Source organism: Diceros bicornis, chromosome 13 (genome assembly GCF_020826845.1).
Source record: "Diceros bicornis minor isolate mBicDic1 chromosome 13, mDicBic1.mat.cur, whole genome shotgun sequence".
NCBI classification, from domain to species: Eukaryota; Metazoa; Chordata; class Mammalia; order Perissodactyla; family Rhinocerotidae; genus Diceros; species Diceros bicornis.
This window is the reverse complement of record NC_080752.1, coordinates 36850403-36870272: the sequence shown is the minus strand read 5'-3', so window position 1 is coordinate 36870272 and position 19870 is coordinate 36850403. Positions and strand designations below refer to the sequence as shown.

The window sequence follows — 19870 nt, the reverse complement described above, 5'->3', positions numbered from 1 at the left end:
TACGGTATATCTGCTGAATGAAGTGATTATTATCCCCCATAGATAAGTGTTTCCATGATGATAACTATCATAACGATCATAATAACTCACACATACTGAGCACCTCACTATATGCCTGGTGCCATTCTAAGCACTTTCCACCTGCACAATAAATCTATGAGATAAGAAGTATTGTTCTTCCCATTTTATAAGTGAAAAAACCAAGACCTAGAGAGAGCTTAAGTAACTGGCCTAAAGTCACACGGTAAAAGGTGATGTCAGCTACTGTCTGTTGGACGACCATGTCCCACAGGGCCTAGCCTCACTGCGCTGTACACAGTGGGCACTCAGAACCTATTTACCATTTTGCTTACAACCACCATCCTCAATGTGGACCTGGGTAGGGCAGGGAGTGGAGGTCTACACTTTGTAAGAACCCATTCCAGCACCGCAGGAAGCTAATCGTATAGCCCAATGAGCCTGTCAGATCTCACAGAGAGCCAGGAGTAGCCCTTGACAGTTTAGCCACTGCTCTCTCAAATACAGGGAGGTTCTAGAACAATCCTAACCACCTAATCAAGGATATGGGTTTTGCGGTTGAGTCACACCTGTCTGGTGAAGACTGGTAATTACAGGAGGGCTGCAGCGAGGGCAGGGGGTCTGGAAGGTGACTTGTTAATAGTATCGAGAGCCACCATTATGTGCCAGGCATTTGTGGTATTGAATCCTTACCGTAATCCCATCATTATTCCCATTTTATAGGTGAGAAAAATCAAGGCATTAAAAAGTTTAGTTATCTGCCCAAGATCACACGGCCAGTAACTGACAAAGCCTAGACTTGAACCCAGACCCGTCAACTCTAAAGCCCGTGCTCCTTTGCCACCCCACACCCAGAGCCCCTCCCCATCAGGCTGCAGCAGGGACGCTACCCCTCAGGGACGCTACCCCACCGGGACTCAGGGTGGTGGGCCCAGCGGGAAAGGCAGAGCCTGTCAGCTCACAGAGATGCACCTGGTTGGCAGCAGCATACCAGTTGTCCCGACAGGCCTGGCTGGCACAGGGCACGGGCCTGAAGCCAGAGCCCGCTGGCCCGAGGCCAGCCTCTTGGGGCCGAGGTAATGTGGGGCCCAGAGCTGGGGTAGAAGGCTGAAAGCCTCTCTCCCCAGCTCATTAGCAAACATCTGGGTTCAGGAAAATGACCGACCTGGAATGTGACTGGGCTGTGGGGAGCTGCTCCCTCCCGAGTCCCCGGGAATGTGAGCTCCCTCCCGCAGGGCACGGGCTCGGGCCAGCTGTTTCCTCTAATCCCGTCAGCCTGGCCTCGACAGGGGTCCAAACCTCCCCACTCTCCGGGAGAGTGAAAACAAGCAAAAGGCCCTCCTTCCCAGTCGGCCCACTGCATCAGAGGGTTGGCACTGGCCTGGCAGAAGCACAGTTCCCCCTCTTCTGCGAGATAAAGACCATGAGTGTCCACTTTCAAGTTTGGAGCTGGGAGGGGCCGTTAGGACTCATCATGGAAGGTTCTGGCGTCTTCCTGCTTAGGTTTGAATCTTTGCTCCATCACCCGCTGAATCTAGGGCTCTGTGCAAGTTGTTTCATGTCTGGGCCTCGGTTTCCTTCCCTGTAAAATGCAGCTGGTAATGGTATGTACTCTACAGAGTCGTTGTCGGGACTCATTCATTTAACAAATATTTATCGTGACCACTATGTGCCAGACGGGCACGGAGGTGTCGGGGACACGACAATGGACTAGACTGATAAGGTCCCAGCCCTCAAGAAGCTCAAGTTCTGCAACAGGGAGGCAGAGAGCGTACAAGTAAGCAGATGGACGGGTTTCTCACAATCAGATGTTCTCAAGGAACTAAGTGAGCCAGAGGGGTGATATGATGGGAGAGGCCTCAGGAGACAGCTCAAAGAGGTGACGTTTAAGGTAAGATTACGATGAGAAGGAGCCAGGATTCAAGGAGATAAATGGATGCAAAGTGCTCGGCACAGTTCCTGGAAAATAGCACGTGCTCCAGAAAATGAAAGCTATTTTAGGGAGGTTTGTATACAGCAGAGGGAAGGCGGGGGTCAGAGCCCCTGCATCAAACCCAGGCTTTAGCACAAAGCTTTCCCACCCAGCTCAAGTAAGGCACTTCCTGAGCCTGTTTCCTCATCTGTGAAACGGGAATTTTAACAGTACCCAACTGCAGGATCCCTGCGAGAATTCACTGAGACGTGGAAATGAGGCACAGAGCCTGATGCGTGCTCGGCTCTCAGGAAGTGGTAGCTATTCTTGTCCTTTTATCCTATCCCCTGGAGGAAAAGGATTTGTTTAAATTCACTCAGCAAGTCAGGAGCAGATCCAGGAGCAGAATCAGATATTCTTTGAACCCACCCCCTGGGCTGTGTCCCCTTGCCATCTCCTCCTGTCCCTGGAGGCTCAGGAAGCCTCTGGGCCCCATCCTGGACTCAGAGACAGCAGGATGAGAAGGTGGCGATGTACTAGAGGGTCTGTCCCTGAGGGCTACTGAGGGTGCAGGAGATGTGGCTTTGTCCCAGACTGGAGAGCAGGAATGAGGCCCCAAGGGGAGTCCATGGAAAAATTTAAAATGCCCATTGTAGGTAGGGTGGGAGACCAAGAATCAACAAGAGGGATCAAGTGCTAAGAATGGGGGAGAGGGGAGGGGAGGGTCAGAGATGAGAACCAAATTCCAGGATTTTGGAGTGGAAATTTTTTTTTTTTGAGGAGGATCAGCCCTGAGCTAACCTCCATGCCAATCCTCCTCTTTTTGCTGAGGAAGCTGGGCCTGAGCTAACATCCATGCTCATCTTCCTCCACTTTACGTGGGATGCCGCCACAGCATGGCCTGACACGCGGTGCGTCGGTGCGCGCCTGGCATCCGAACCCGGGCCACCAGCAGCGGAGCATGCGCGCTTAACCGCTACACCGTGGGGCCGGCCTCTGGAGTGGAAATTTAAACCCCGGTCTGTCTGACTCCAACAAGTGTTCTTTTTCCACTCCAGAGAGGCAGTATAGCATGGTGGTTACGGCGGTTTCCTCATCTGTAAGAATGGGCATACTGACGGGACTGGCCCAGTGGCATAGTGGTTTAGTTTGCCCTCTCTGCTTTGGCAGCCTAGGGTTCGCCAGTTCGGATCCCGGGAGCGGACCTATGCACTGCTCATCAAGCCATGCTGAGGCAGCGTCCCACATACAGCAACTAGAAGGATAAACAACTATGACATACAACTATCTACTGGGGCTTTGGGGAGAAAAAAGGAGGAAGATTGGCAACAGATGTTAGCTTAGGGCCAATCTTCCTCAAAAAAAAAAAAAAAAAAAAGAATGGGCATACTGAGGGCCAGGCCTCATGGCCTAGTGGTTAAAGTTCGGCACTCACTGCTTCGGCAGCCTAGATTTGGTTCCTGGTTGTGGAACCACACCACCCATCTGTCAGTTGCCATGCTGTGGCGGTGGCTCACATAGAAGAACTAGAAGGACTTACAACTAGGATATACAACCATGCACCAGGGGGCTTTGGGGAGGGGAAAAAAAAAAGAGGAAGATTGGCAAAAGATGTTAGCTCAGGGTGAATCCTTCCTTGCAAAAAAAAAAAAAAAAAAGGATGGGCATACTGATGTTACCAGGAATGTGGCCTAAATGCCCGGGATGGGGTGCCAGGGGCTGTCCCCAGACACTCCCTTTGCTCATTTGTTTGCGTCCTCCCCATCACTCCCCCACCCCCATGGAGCTGAATTCTCCACTTCAGTTGGGTTTGCCTGACCCCAGAGCAACAGCCACCCACCTCCATGTGACAGCACCAGAGCTGGGCTCTGGGGAAAGGGCCCGTGCCCAGAATTCCTCACCCTGCTGCCCCAGATAAACAGGGTCAACAGGGTTGCCATGGGGGTGGGCAGCATTAAGCAAATCAATTCTTTTACAGTGTCACTTCTCCATTTTTTTCTTACATTGTTTCTTCCATTTCTCAGCTTCCAGCGGCCCACACATATCCACAGAGAGTAGAATTTTTCTTCCTCCTCCAGAGTTGGTCCTTCTGTGCATATTTAAAATCCCACAGAACAGCTTTTTTTCCTTAAGGTTTTTGTGCTCCAGATAAATTCATTGAAAAATCTCCTTTCAGGAACACAGGAATTGGAGAAAAAGAAAGCACAAAAGAATCTCATCTGGGTGTGTGTCTGCGCCTCTACTAGGGAACCAGCCTCCAACTGCATCCACAAATAACCACAGGGTACCCCAGCAGTCAGCTGGTTCTCCATGAACCTGCCCTCCTGGCCAGAGCAGACTGGACCCGAGTGGACACCTGACCCAGGCTGGGCCAAATTCTCTCTCTGAGGAATCAGAACCCAGAGGCACAGGGACTATGCTGGGAGCTGAATCACATTAAGGGCAGAATTCTAGAAGCCTCTGGCTGCTCAAGAAGCTGACAAGGGCTTGGTTGGTTCTTGCCTTGATATTCACCTTTCCTTGGAATCTCTGAGCTTCTCCAGTATCCTACAGTCTTAAGGTGATTTGAAGGAATTGTTACTTACCTCCCAAAAAGTATGGATTAAAACAACGTATTTTTCTGACCAATTACTAAGTGTCCAGCACAGTTCCAGGGACTGGAGACAGAGTAAGGCATAAGGCCTGCCTGTGAGGGAAAGAGACAGACACACACACAACGGGAAGTGGTGGAGCAAAGGAAGAGCTCACTGCCAAGGAAGCTGCCCAGCCATGAGGGCCAAGGAGTTCCGAGAAGGGAGAAGTCCTGGGGCTGACAGGCCCCGGCAAAGGCCTGCAGGAGGAGGCAGGGCTGGAACGGGGGCTTGAGATCCGAGCAAGAATTGGGCAAGTCGAGAAAGTGGTCCATACTAAGAAAAAAAGGATTTGTGGAAAAAGGGATTTGCATTGGACAAATATGAGGCCCTCAGACACCCGCAGCACCACAGCAGACACCATTAACATAACACTTTCTGGACTGGCCCAGAAATAGCCTCAGAACCCTTCTTAAAACAGCTCCTAGTCTAGGCAGTCAACACCAAATAGATACATTTGGCTGTGAGATGAAACCGATTTGTTTGAATGAATTTGTTACTCCTAGGAAAAGATGTTTCAGGAATAACTAGTTCGATTGAAATAGGGTTAATAAACTAATATTCAGTTACTCAGCAAATATTTGAGTGCCTACTGTGTGCCAGGGTCTGTTCAGTTGCTAAGGATACAGCAGTTAAAAAAAAAAAAAATCTCTGCCCTCAGGGAGCTTACATTCTAGTGGGAGGAGACAGATAACCAACAAAATCTGTAGGCAAAGATATAGACTGAGACAGTGATAACCGCCGGAGAGAAAAATAAAGCAGGCAAGCTGGTTTGGGTGTGTGGGGGAAGGGTTACACAAACCAGGGTGGTCAGGGAAGGTCTCACGCAGGAGACATCTGAGTAGAAAGACTCGCAGGAGAGGAAGGAGCAAGCTGTGTGGACACCTGGGAGAGGAGTGGTCTCGGCAGACAATAGCATGTACAAAGGCCCTGAGGTGGAGTCGTGCCAGTGTGTTCAGGGACAGCAAGGACAGAATGGCTGGAGCAGAGGAGCACGGGAGAGGGCGGCAGGAGTCAAGGTCAGGCAGGCTCCAGGGGGCCAGATCTTGTAGGGTCTTGGATGGGATGAGAAGCCATTGGAAGGTTTTGAGCAGAGGACTCATATAATCCAATTCATGTTTTAACACTGGCTGCTGTGTGGAGAATAGATTAGAGGGGGGCAATAATAATAGTACAGTCTAACATTACTATATGCCAGGCACAGTTCCAATGGCTTTTCATATATTAATTAATTCTCATAATAACCTTTTGAGGTGGGTATTATCATCATCGTTCCCACTTACAGATGAGGAAACCGAGGCACGGACAGACTAAATAACTTCCAAGGCCCCACAGCAGATAAGTGTTAGAATTGGAATTCAAACTCTGCAAGTCTGGCTCCAGAGCCCCTGCTCTTAGCTTCTATCTTACTCCATGGAGGGGGCAGTGGGCATATAGGAGGAAGTAGAGATAGGAGCTAGATGAAGGAGAGCCTTGAATGCTAGGCTAAGAAATTTGGACCTACATTCTGTGCATTACTGGGGAGCTATTGAACATTTCTGAACAGGAAACAATGCACATAAAACAGTGTTAAGACTGGTAGGAGGGGGAGAGATTGAAGGCTGGGAGGCCTTTGGACGATGTGCAGAGATTCTGGCAAGGTGAAAGCAATCCCCCAAAGCTCCCCTGTCTGACCAAACTGAGGCTTTACAGATCACAGGTCCAGGCCAAAAAGAAGCTTTATGGCTGCTTTCTGGGGCCCAGGGAGAGGAGTCAAGAAAGCTTAACAGACGTAGCTACTGACAGACACGCTCTCCGCTTCATCTTCTGCAGCTCCAACTCCTGGTCGTCAAGGTTTCTAAATGGATCATGGAAAGATCTGTAATTACCTTTATACTCCTTGACAGGAGGACCCTTCCTGGTAAAACAAGTAGAACTCGTGTTTTATCCATGAAGTCCACCATAGAGAGGAGAGGAGGAGAAGTCAAGTCTGGAGCCTTCTCTTTATTTCTGTGGTATAAAAGAGTCTGTCAAGTGATATCACAGTCGATATACTTCCAGTTTAAATAGGGGATGAGTCCTGTGAACATAATTTGTTACATAATTGATTATATTATAAAATAACCTTATTTAGCTGGCTATTTCACTTTTCTCCTCAATAACAGAGTGCCTGACCTCCCATTTGTACTGTGTGGCAGGAAGGGATCATTACAACCATCTTACAATGAGGCCCAGAGAGATCAAGTGACTTTCTCATGATTACACAGTGAGCCAGGGAAGCAGCTCAGATGAGAACAGAGGATGCTCTATAGTTAAGAATTTGGGGAAGCCTTTCTTCCGACTGAAAGTCACTGACCCATAGAAATGATCAAGCAAGGCCACCCACTTAAAAAGCAAGTTAATTTAGGAGTTTTAAAATATAAAAAACATTAAACTCAACTACCTAACTGCAAAATAGTAAGGATAAAACTATTCCATAAACATTATAATAAAATGTACTCTGGGTCTTGATCACATCCAGAGATACAGACAGCGGAAAAGGTAGAAGGCAAGGAATGAGAGACACTGGAAGACATATGCAGATAGATGAGAGAGACCAGAGATCACACATACAGTATCTCTCAAAGAACCACAGCATATTTCCACTCACATACATACACACAGGAACCAAGTAGATCTAATTTATAAATACTGCTCTTTAGAAATTAAATCCCTAGAGCCAGATTTCTCGTTGTGAGATAAGGGAGTTATAAATATGGATGGAGGGAAGGCTAGACTAAACCCGAGGTTTTGGACTTGAGATTAGTACGAACTCAAGGTCACACACACATACATACACACACATGCAGACCTATTTCCTAGCTCTGTCTGCTGAGAGGCCATAGAAACAATGAAACACCAATAGCAACGAGCACACCTACAGATCTTGGTTCCTAACTACCATTATCCACTAAAAGGAACTAGGGCTCCTTGGAGAAACGGCTGATTCCAAGGCTGGGGTAATGCAAATACATGAAGAGTCTGGACTATCTGCTTCAAGAATGGAGTGGAAATGTCAAAGGATACAAGCACCAGCTTGGAAGAGCTTCTACTAGATATATCTGGACAATCTGAGTAACGAATATTGACAGTAATGGATTACAATCATTATTAACAAAATAAGAATCCAAGAGTCCATACTGATATAAACAGATGAAGAAATAAATGAGGGAGAAGGGAAAATTTTTCCTCACAGAATGTCAAGTAATAAGGAATAATGAATTTAGAAAATCATCAATGGATGCTAAAACTAATGATGGTTTGATAAGGAACAGGACATTTACAGTCTCAAAAGTATCTCCCCACAATTTACTTATTAATAACAAAAATAAAAATAATACATTTACAGTGGAGAAACCAGGCAAACACCACCTTAACCAAGTGACCAAAGCTCACATCACTAATGTTGAGACAAATGGACATGGTGTGTCTCCTGAGATGATGCTTCAACTGAAAAGGACACAACATCATCTCTGCCAAAATTGCAACACCTGAATCTAGTCATGAGGAAACACCAGACAAACCCAAATTGAGAAACATTCTACAAAATAACTGGCTTGTACTCTTCAAAAATGTCCATATCAAGAAAAAATGCTGATGAACTGTTCTGGATTAAAGAAAGAGACTCAACAACTAAATACAATGCATGATCCTGGACTGGATCCTGGATGGGGGAAATAGCTAGACAATAAATTATTTTGACAATTTGCAAAATATGAATATGTACTATGGATTGGATAATACTATTGTACCAATGTTAATTTCCTGATTTTGATAATTGCACTGTGGTTATATAAGATAATGTCTTTATTCTTAGAAAATATACACTTAAGTACTTAGGGGTAAATGGGCATGATGTCTCCAACTTACTCTCAAATGGCTCAAAAATACTATACACAAACAGACAGAATGATAAAGTAAATGAGAAAAATGTGAACAATTGGTGAATATGGGTAAAGGGTACAAAGGAGTTCCTTGTATTATTTTCACAACTTTTCTGTAAGTGTAAAATTATACCAAAATCAAGTTGCAAAAAAATTAAACCCCTTAAAAGTAAAATGTAAAAGTAGTAAATATTACCAGTATACACTATAAAAAGGGTTTCCATTTTCTACCTAGCGATGGGTACATTTTACTGTTTGTAAATTACGTCTAAAAAAAAACCTAATTAAAAAGTATATATAGTTTTTAAGATGCATAGGTCAATAAAATGTCATCATGCTTTATGACATTTGCAAGGATTTAGCAAAACTCATCAGTAACACTGACCTGAAGCTCTGATTGACAATTGTTTCTGATTAATAAACATAGGAATTATTTTTTTAATACAGCTGATTTCAAATTGTATCAATTTGTTCTTATCAATTTAAACTCAATGCAACTGACTCTGACCAATTTCAACGAGTTTAATCCTGTTTGTGTCAAATCAGGTTTAAAGTGGATCAAACCACTCTGAATGATTCTTCCCAGTTTAAACAGCTTTCTACCAGCACAGCAGAGTAGTTAAGAGTGGGTTCCGGAATCAGGTGAAAATCCCACTTGTATCACCTCTTAGCTGTTTGTCCTTGGGCAAGTTAATTTATCCTTTCAAAATCTGTTTCTTCATCTATAAAATGAGGATAACAGTACTTCTCTCATAGGATTGTTGGAAAAATTAAGCATCATGATATACGTAAGGCCTTAGAACAGTCACTGGCAGGGCGTATGTACCAGGTAAATACTATTATTATATATTCATTTGAAGTGATTAAATTAAGTTCTGCCTGGCTCAAACTGGCTAGACCAGGAATAGAGAAAGATGACTTGACTGATAGTTGATAATGAGCTCCTTTTTCTAGTCCCAGTTTCTTCCCTATTCAAGATTCATCTCCTGCCCACTCCTGAATTCCTCCAAAAATTCTTGACATTGTCTTCCCCCACTTCCATCTTCTGGGTCTAAACTCTTTACATGAGGATCACACAGTTGAAGCCAAGTATTCTGAATGCAAACATTCGGCAGCAGTCCTGTTTCCTACCACGCCAGAAGCTCCTTGAGGAGGCTCCTTCCCAGCTTCCCACTTTATTTCGTCAGTGTCCTCTTCCCCCTTCCCCTCCTGGCCCAGCATTGAGACCATGTGCTCCATAACTCTGATTTTTAAAAAGCTAGGGTAGAGTTTCAGAACGGGAGAAGCCACAGTGGCTTTACTCATGTGTATTTCAATGGAGCAGAGTGAAAACAAATGACATTAATACTGATTCATGAAGACGCACACTATTTTCCAACAATTTTTTGTTTTTCTATTACCAGGAGCTAAGCTGAGACACCCATTCTCTTCCTCAGATCTTGCTAATTTAGACTGTAAGAGCAAACTCCTTTGAGCCCAAGGATCATGCCCTTTTTCTGTTCTAGAACAGTTCCCTGCCTACCTACCACTAATAATACCATGCACTCTATTCCAATTCGAATAGCAATACTGACCCTCAAAATCTATAAGGTAGGAACTATTCTTTCTCTCTTTACAGATGAGGAAAGTTAAGTTTGAAGAGAGTCAGGAAGCCCCCCATGGGCACACAGCAGGTGGCAGAGTAGGAACTCAGACCCAGATCCTCTGCCTCCGAACCCTACGCACTTCTCGCTGTATAGCCCCGCCTCTGCCTGGTTCCCTGTCCGTCCTCTTCCTTCGAGGCACTTCACCACCTAAACAGTTATCATCGACTCTCACACCTGTTCCACACAGAGGCTGCTCAGCGAACGTGGGAACTCCTGCCCTGTTCCTGCCCAGGTCTGCTTACCCCAAAATCATCCTTTGGTGTCCCAGGGAAAGTGGTGCTTGCAGCACACTTAAAGAAAAAAGGAGTGATAGCTTCCAGATGAGCTTGTTATTCTAAATTTAACATTCCTTTTGGTACTTAGGATTTCCACTTTCTCCCTTCCACCCCTTTGCATTTTTGTAATTAGAAAGCATGCAACAGGAAACCATTTATGTTTCAGGACCATTCAGCATGAAGGCTGTTTCAACCCCATGGAGTTCATCCTTGTGGAAATACTTTGCAGAGTTTATTTGGACAGGTTCAAAAATAGTCCTTCAACAATACAATCAGATTGAACCATGACAAGGAAAACGTAATTATGGCTTGGTTACATTAAAAAAAAATGTAAACAGTGAGGTTTGGGAAAACTAAAAACAAAACTACATAGATATCTCCTTCCTTCCCAATCTCTGCATTTCCTACAAGCAAGATTTTAAGACTGTACCCTCAGATCTTTTGAAATGGATGAGAGGATGACACTCACTAAAGGAGACAGCTCAGTAGCGTGTGTTCTGAGGCCATTTCTCAGAACAAAGGCATAACTTCTGCATAAGGCAATGCAGCCTGATAAAGGCTCTACCAGTGGGTACTTGGAATGTCAAAGTCATTCACCTAAATGAGTTCAAAATACATATTGTTCTGGGCCAAATTATACAGTGTCAAGCTCTGACTGTATGTATTTATATATGTTGGCAGAACAGGCCACTTTCGGGGCGCCACAGCTTTCTCCTAGTATCCTGTGCCCAGCTGGGTTCCTAGCACTCTCTCCCCAAACCCCTGAACTTTCTTGTATTTGGTTCCAGAAGGGCAGACAAGAAGCAAAGTCAGCTTCACAACCCCACAAGAGAACAGGGCCCCGGAGGACTTGAATTTCTAATGAAACTAAAGTAGAACAGAATGTGTGCCTTTGCCAACAAGCTCGAACTTTCTGAAGGTTGATTTGAGATGGGGGCAGGGAGTGGGGACAAGATCGAGCATTGTGCTTTGGGCCAGTCTCAGCTAAGAGCTACAAGGCGCGAATACAAAGCGCTCTGGAATTAAAGCAAACAGCCAATGCTTCCTTTGGCCTGCCTTTGCCCAGAACTGTTCCCTCATAGAGCTGACCCGTTTCCCAAAACACATAAGTGGTGTTTCAAGATGCTGGGCAAAGGGATCCATCCAAATAAACGCCTAAAACCTAAGAACTAATGAGAGAGAAATCTGATTCCTGTGTCCATTCTCACTCCATACTCTTCTGACACATCTAGAGAATGGGCATGTTGTGTTTTCTGTTTTTGTCCTTTTTGGAAGGGGACCTGTTATTCTTCTCTCTGCCTGAATACAGATGGAAAAATTGGGGGGAAATATTAACTTTTAAAACAAATGTGGAGAAGACAAGTGTAAGGGATGCAACAGGTTGCAAGGTTCTTTTTCTTTTAATTACATGGGTTGTTTGGATCACGGTATGAAGAGTGCAAAATGAAAAACAGCCGAGTGGTTATGGCAAGCCACGGCCGTGACTTACAGTCCTGGGCTCAGGCCTATCTTTGGGTGGTAACCGATCCAAAGAAACAAAAAAGCCCAGAGAGCAGAGGACCTGGAGAGTTTGCAGGGCAGGGAGCCATTGCTGCCTGTTGGGGTCCAGAGCTTAGCGACCTTCCGGAAAGGGGAGTAGAGTGAAGGATGAGGAAGGGGAAAATGAGGGGCTACTTCCACCCTGAATCTACTCATTACAACACTTACAGGAACTGCCTAATGAGCGTTCCAGAGTTGGGGTCAGATACCAGCTCCACCCTGGTGCCCAGCCTCACCCTCCACACCGCTCCCCTGCCCTGGCACTCTCGGGCTATACTGACCTACTTGTAGTTTCCCAACTCTAACATGCACTACCATGATTCCAAGCCTTCACATGAGCTACCTTCCTTCTCCTCGTCTGTCTGGAATGTCCAAGTCAATTTCAGGTCTCAGTCCATGTTTTCTCCTCCTCCGCCAGGCCATCCTAAGGAGACTTAGTTGCTCCTTCTCCTTTGTTCTCACTGCACTCTGTCTACACCCCTCCTCTTCCAGTGTCAAAAGAGTCTGCATGTCCATCTTTCCATCAGACTCTAAGCTCCTTGAAGGCAGGGGCTTCTGGCTTGTCTTTTCATCCATTAGATGCTCAGTCAACATTTACAGGATAAAGGGACAAGGGGGATCAAGCTCTGCCCATCTTAATTTTATTATAAAGACAGAGAAATAAGATATGAAAGACTAAGCTCTGGGGTTCTGTACATTTTCAGAAGAAACTGCTACAATACTACTTTTGTGTTCAGCCTCCCTGGTTCAAGTGAAACCAGAGGAATAAACTCACAGAGGGGCATTAGAAGTGGTCCTTTTGCCCTCAAACTTTAGCTGCCATGTGAAGATAAAACCAAACCAAATATGGCCTTCCACAAGCTGCCTCCACCCCCAGGACAAAGCCCCCAGTGCTGAAGCCTGGACTGTGTCAAGCTCCATGAAGCTGCAGGAAACTGTGACATCAACGGAGTGCGCCATCGGCACAGTCAGGTCCCATACCCTGCCGATACAGCCAGCTATGTGAGCTCAGTGCAGCAGGCACAGCTAGGACACGCCCTGCCGGGTCCACTGGTGAAAACACCCAGATCTTAAAGAGCGGCTACAGCGAGGCAAGGCTCCTCAAGATATTCGTCATCTTCATCAGACTACGCAGCACCACCTCCAACCTCGGATTTAGGAGGTAGAAGGAGTTCTGAAAACTACACATTAGGGGGCGAGCGGGGAGGAACGCACAAGGGCTGTGGTTTCAGGAAGGCTCTCAGGGAGGCTGGGACCAGGCAGTTACAGCTGCTGGCAGTTCAAATATAGTCTTCCCCATGCTCAGAGACTAAAGGCAAAGAAACGCAGGCAATGTGCTGGGCTGCCTATTTTTGTTTAATTTATTTCTTTTAAGACCACCTCCTTGCAATTTCCAGAGAGAAAATACAAAACAAGAAACAGACTTGGTTTCAAATACATAAACAGTGTGCTGGAGTTTCAAGCATTACTGATAACATTGTTACAGAAGAATGTCAGCTTACTCCAGGGCACTTCCGTATTCCTGAGGAATAGACATGATTTCTCTTCTCCTCCCACAGGGATGTTCTCAGGTGTAAGTCACTGCTCCTGCTCCTGTAAAGAAGGACACTCGGGTCACGACTGCGCGGACAGCATGGTGACAAGCCTCGCTAACTTGCTGCTGCAGGTCACATTCAAGGGACCACTGGGCTGCAAAGCTTACCACTGTCTGCTTTAAAATTGTCTCACAAGAGGACTATATACATCCCGCCCAGGTTCCTAACCTCTGAGGGAGGAGAATGGGAAACAGGGCTAAATAATCGGTACCTGGATAACTGTATTCCCAAAAGCCCTCAGAAGCATGGATCCCAGGTGAGTGGAAACAGGATGGTTCCAGAATCAAATAGCCTACTAATGATGGGATCTTTGGTAAGTTTCTTAACCTCAGTAAGGTTCGGTTTTCTCATCTGCTGACTGAGGATAATAAAACCTCTCTCACCAATCTATTGGGAGATAGGTCTAGAGAAAGAATATAAAGATAAAGCACCTAGGATGGCCCACAGGGCATATAGCAGGCACTCAACAAGCAATTACCATAATACAAACACTGAAAAAACCCCAAGTTGGGATTTTGCTCCTTTTTTCAGAGAATGGAGGACGACAACATCAAGGCACAGGCTCAAGTTCAGATAAAGTTACAAGGCCATTTTTGAGCAGTACACATAGGCTGTAAAAAACGTAACAATATTCTTCACAGTAACTCCCAGCCATTTAATATATAACATGCATATAATCACCCCTGAGCCATTATCCACGGCAACTCAGTTTGGAACAATGAAAACCTTTTAAACAATTAAAAGACCTGAAGCTCCTCTCCCTGTTCCTTTGTTCTCCCCTAAATTCAGCTGTGCTAAGAAAGTGAAAAGTCAGGGAGCAGTGGAGACGGCCTGTCGTGAGCTCTGGAGCCACGCAGCTGCGCCTCTGCTTGCGCTGTCCCTCGACCTCACCCTGGCTCGGCGCAGAGGTGGTTCACTAACACGGAGGGCGGCGAAAGGCCTGCCAGTCTGCCCAGCCGGCCACCTCCCCCTCCCAGTTCTCTCTCCAAGCACGCAGAGGTTGGTTGGTAGGCAGCTGACAGTCTGAGCAGGTTCTAAGACAGAGGCTACTGCGCTGTGGCGGGATACTGTCATTCGAGATTTGGTGACCCTTGTGGCTACAGCTTTTGACCAGAATTGGGACACTCATTTGTACCACATTTTCCACTCTACTTGTTATTATAGTAGAACAAGGACAAGTCAATTACTCCTTCTTGGTTGGCCTCCACTATAATAAACCAACATCTCTATTTATATAGCACCTCACAGCTTAAAAACATTTTCACATTTAATCCTCACACCAACCCTATGGGTATAAATTATTACGCTCATTGTATAGACAGAAGACAGAATCTCAGAAACGAAAAACTCGAGATCACATAGGAAGCAAGGGACGGACCAGGACGCACACCCAGGTCTCCTGGCTTCTGTGCTCTTGCCACCAGCCCCTGCTGCCCAGATCACAGTGACTCTAGCTCAAGGGTAACCTAGAAAGTAGATGATCTACACATCCAGGGAACGTGCAGTTCTTCGTGGAAGGTTGTGTTGCTGTAAAGGTTATGCCTTGGTAAGCCTGAGCCCATTAACACACCTAATAGGATGTACTATTTCCTTCATTCACTCATTTTACACTTATTTGAGTGCCTACGTTGTCCCAGGCCCTGGGGATACAAAAACAAATACTACCTGTGTGCTTGAGCACATAGCCTCCCACAATCTTTCACTCACACCCTGCGGTAACCAGTCACCTAAAGTAAGGCAATGGGAAAGGCTGCCACTTTCTTCCCTCTTGAGGCACGTGTTAACATTTTTCATCTTGTCCACATCATTAAAAATCCATCTGTAGACAAGGACTTTGGCAAAACTACATGGGACTTACAGTCAAGAACCTGCCCTATTCAACAAAAAGCAGAATAATGGCTGGGTCCCAGCAGTTTTTAGGGTTAGCTGAGTATGTGTGAGATGTTTACAGGGCACTCTGAGATCCTGAACAAAAGTGCTCCTTAGAGATATTGGACACAAATCTACCTTGCCACAGTGATAAACTTTCAGGTAGGTTCGTCAATTCCAATCAGCTCACATATGAGTATATATCTGATGTGGTGTCAACATCACTAAAGGCCAAAGAGCAATTAGGATCTCAGTGGGGCCACAATGACACACATGGTTTATTAATTACATGCACTCTAAAGAATTCTTCAGGGACTCAGGAGAAACTCTTTTTCTATTAAAAAAGAAAGCGAAATAACAATTCTGTACATACTTTGACATATTTTCCATGTAGAAGATACGGAGCCTGGAAATCATGCTGACAGTTGGAGTAGGCCATCCCCAATCCCAGGCCAGAACCAAAGGCTAACGGCCACGTTCTTCCTAGGGGGCAGAGAAAGAAACATCCCAAGAGGGACTGTGAGGCTTCTTCTCTGGTTAGACACATTGGCTTAGATTTAATAAATACTCAACACGCATCATAGTGACGACCATAATATGCCAAACCTTTCTGTCAATATTTAATCAACAGCCAAAGAAACGGAGCAGGGGATCATCAGCAAACTTATTAATTTAGCAAATATTTATTAAACACCTATGCTGCTAGGTTCAGGGCATTAATGAGCGGTACAATGTGAGAACAGTAGACATAATTGAACCCTTTAACTTTTTACATCAGTTTTAATCATTTGCTCATTTTAACTAACTTCTTATCTTTATCAGAAATAACTTTCAGTAAGGTGCTTGAATTTAAAAAATATGTAAGAATTTCACCAGTATTTACATATTTTGATTACAGTAAGTCATGAGGTTTACTTAAGCCCACACTGTAAATGATGATTTCACATCAGCACTCTGTGTTAATTATGATTGTCTAGTTATATATTCCACACCAGCTCTTCGTGGCTTCTAGTCAACATCCAATCTTCAGAAGTTCTTCCACAGAATGAAAAGGATATTGCCTGCCCTTTGCTTAGGAGAATTTTTGGCCAAATATCATGTGCATTTCTGGTCCACTTGTTTTTATTACCAGCAGGACTCTCATTTTCAAGTTCCTTTAGAAAAATTATAATTAATGAGAAATATTTGAGCATATAGATTTGGGCAGATGACTCACTGGCATAAAGTACAGCTTTTAAATGATATCATAAGGTCATGCTTGGCAGTGATGATGTTAATGTGCTCTGACCCTAGCATTTTCTCCGCAGAACACACGTGTTGCATAAAGCGAGGCCCACTTTTAAAAATAAATAAATAAATAAATAAATGATATCATATTTAAGATATCAGGCACTCTGACTCAATGCCCAGGAGGAATTCTGGAGATGCTCAACCCATTCTGACCTCTTTTGAGTCCACATTCTTTGTCTAGTTCACTTTACCGTGGCCTACCTAGACCCATAAATGGATGGTTTGGCAGCCATGTAGATGTGCCTTCCAGAAGTGTCCCTGCAATGTTTATGTACACACTAGGACATTGGGTCGAAAAGGTAGTAAGAGTCACACTTACTTTTAAAGAAGGTAAGTGAGAAAACCAGTCCTAATCCAAAACCAGTACCTACAAAGAGGGAGGAAAACATGTTAAATCTCATAATAGGAACTTAACAAAAACGAACACTTCAAAAATGTGAATATCTCTATAAAACAGATTTTTTTTTCATAATTTAGTATAGAGTTGATTTTCTCATTTCCAATCTCCTTTCTTGTTGTCAGAGTACATAGATGCCTTTGGTCCCTCTGCCCACAATAGGGGTAAAAACTTTATTCCTTATTCTGTCTAGACAGGTCTTGGGGGTGGGGAAACAAGCCTAGACAGTTCTTGAGCAGACACTCTTTGGACTGCTTGCAAGTAGCCTCCGGCATCTCAGGCTCTTCCTAACGGTGCCACAGCCAGAACATCAGATGAACAATGTCAACAGGAAGCTCCCCTGTCATTTCAGCACTTTGAGTGATGGCTACTTTTTGAGGAAGATGGAAAGAAATGATCCAGAACAATTCCCAAAGGTTGTCACAAGTCAGACACAAGTCCGAGTCTCCAGACAGAGGGAGAGGACTTCCTCAAAAGCCCCAAATGTGGAGATTAATTCCCTCCCCTCATGTTATTCATAGGGCATTTTTAACCACTATCTTTCAAAATAAAAGAACAAATGCAAGCCTAATGGTCTGGTAGAAAAAAAATTATTTATTTATTTATTTTTTTCCCCCAAAGCCCCAGTAGATAGTTGTACGTCATAGATGCACATCCTTCTAGCTGCTGTATGTGGGACGTGGCCTCAGCATGGCCAGAGAAGTGGTACGTCAGTGCGCACCCGGGATCCGAACCCGGGCCACCAGCAGTGGAGCGCGCGCACTTAACCACCAAGCCACGGGGCCGGACCCAGTAGAAAAAAATTTTAAAGACCTAATGTTAAATCAAACTTCACAGGAATCTAAGCCTGAAAAAAAAAAAGACCAAATCTTTTTTTTGTTTGTTTGTTTTGGTGAGGAAGATTAGCCCTGAGCCAACATCCAATGCCAATCCCTCTTCTTTTTGCTGAGGAAGATTGGCCCGGGGCTAACATCCCTGCCCATCTTCCTCTACTTTATACGGGACGCCACCACAGCACGGCTTGACAAGCAGTGCGTCAGTGCGCGCCCAGGATCCGAACCTGGGAACCCCGGACCACTGAAGTGGAGTGTGCGAACTTAACTGCTACGCCACCGGTAAAATAAAAATAATTTGTCTGTGGTACCACTTCGGAAAAAAAATCATCTCACATACTGTAGTGATACATGTCCCAAACTTTGAGATAAACTTATTTTTCCACTATCAAACAAGTAAGTTACACACGCCAAGGAAAAAAGCCAAATCTGATATATGTATATATATTTTTTTCATACTTGACAGACAATTGTTTTCAGAGTATTCTGATGCTTTTTACTAAGTGTCTGCTCCATGGCGCAGCACAGCCCCTCACCAACCTCTTTAACAATGAAGCACCATATAAAAGTCCCAATTGGCTTTATGGTTTTCAAATTTGTGCTGTTGAAATTCCAAGAGCTTCTTCTCTGTCTAACCGTGATTTTAGGCTACTGCAGTGTGAACATTTCAAAGCACTCCTCAGTCAACCAACCTGACCTTTCTGCTCCAAACACAGAGAACTTCATCAGGAGCAAGCAAGCTAATCTACATTGTTTTTGATCCACCTACACAACAATCCAGCTGATGTTGGCCTGAAGAAAGTCTTCATGCTATTTACCCGGAATGATTTCTGATAATTCTCTCCTACCATATATATGTGCCATGATGTACGTTTCTTTCCTATGACTGTATCCTATACAAATATGAATTTTAATTAAGAATCATTACTTTGCTCTGTCCAACAGACCCTGTATTAGGTACTGGTTCGGTGCCCAACTTTAACATACAATATCTGAAAAGCACTCATGTCATCCCAATTTCCATATAATTTAATAAAATGGTGGAAAACTAATCAGTTTACAGACCACAATAGTTAACCTATTCAAGGTAGATATAATGAGAAGGAAAAGGAACTAACATTTATGTCCCATCAGTACCCAACATTCTCTCCCCCTCCCCCCAAAATTCTCTTTTAAACCAAACAACAACCTGATATGGTATTACCCCCTATTTTGCAGATGTAGAAAATAACTTGCTCAAGGGTACTCTGTTTAGTTGGCGGTAGAGGAGTGAACTGGGCCCACCTCTGCCAGACTCCAAAACTCTGTACCTACTATGTCCTGACACTGGATTCTCCTCAACAACCCCTCAACCCCTCAACAACCACCACTGCCCAAGGGAAACTGGAGTGTCAAGATTTCTACTGCCAGTGAAGGAAGATACAGCCAAAAACAAACTGTGCTCCCATGCAACAGCCCAGAACACTAGGCAACGAGGGCAGGAACAAGTCGACACAAGGCCAAAAGGGCCTCATTAGACTCATTCCCAGACTAATCCTACCGCACATGTCATGGACACAAGTCTACCTGGTAGGCGTGACTCAAGAACTTCAGAGAAATGGGAGCTATCGCGATTGATACTCCTTGGCAAGAATCTACTGTTGTTGGGTTTATAAAATGGCACAGGGTTCAATTTCAAAGCAACTTGCCTCACCCCCTTGCAGCTGGAAGATGAGTAAGACAGTAAATTGGTACTAGAAAATGAGGTAAACGATTTGGACTGACTTACAGATTTCAAACCAGGCAATGGGATGGGGAGGTAGGCCAGTAAAAACATAATGGCTTACAATCAGAGCTTTTGGTCTTCTCCATCTGGAAGGCAATTTTTTGGCAAACAAATCAAAAGCCCAAAAGGAAAATACTTCAGCATTTTTCTTGTCCCTCTAACTCCATGCCTGTCTCTCCTACTTTTCCCCAAAGAAAGA

At 44.7% G+C, this 19870-nt stretch overlaps 1 protein-coding gene across 1 annotated transcript in view; it reads right to left on the bottom strand.

Moving 5' to 3' along the window:
- Positions 1 to 13260: 13260 nt before the first annotated feature.
- The window catches only part of MICOS10 (mitochondrial contact site and cristae organizing system subunit 10), a 32920-nt gene continuing 26310 nt past the window's right edge, over positions 13261 to 19870 (bottom strand). The window contains exons 2-4 of the mRNA XM_058553076.1: positions 16996 to 17043; positions 15760 to 15869; positions 13261 to 13515 (exon numbers count right to left, since the gene is read on the bottom strand). Coding sequence (XP_058409059.1) covers positions 13501 to 13515; positions 15760 to 15869; positions 16996 to 17043 — 173 coding nt within the window. The 3' untranslated portion in view covers positions 13261 to 13500. The remainder of the gene's footprint in view (positions 13516 to 15759; positions 15870 to 16995; positions 17044 to 19870) is intronic.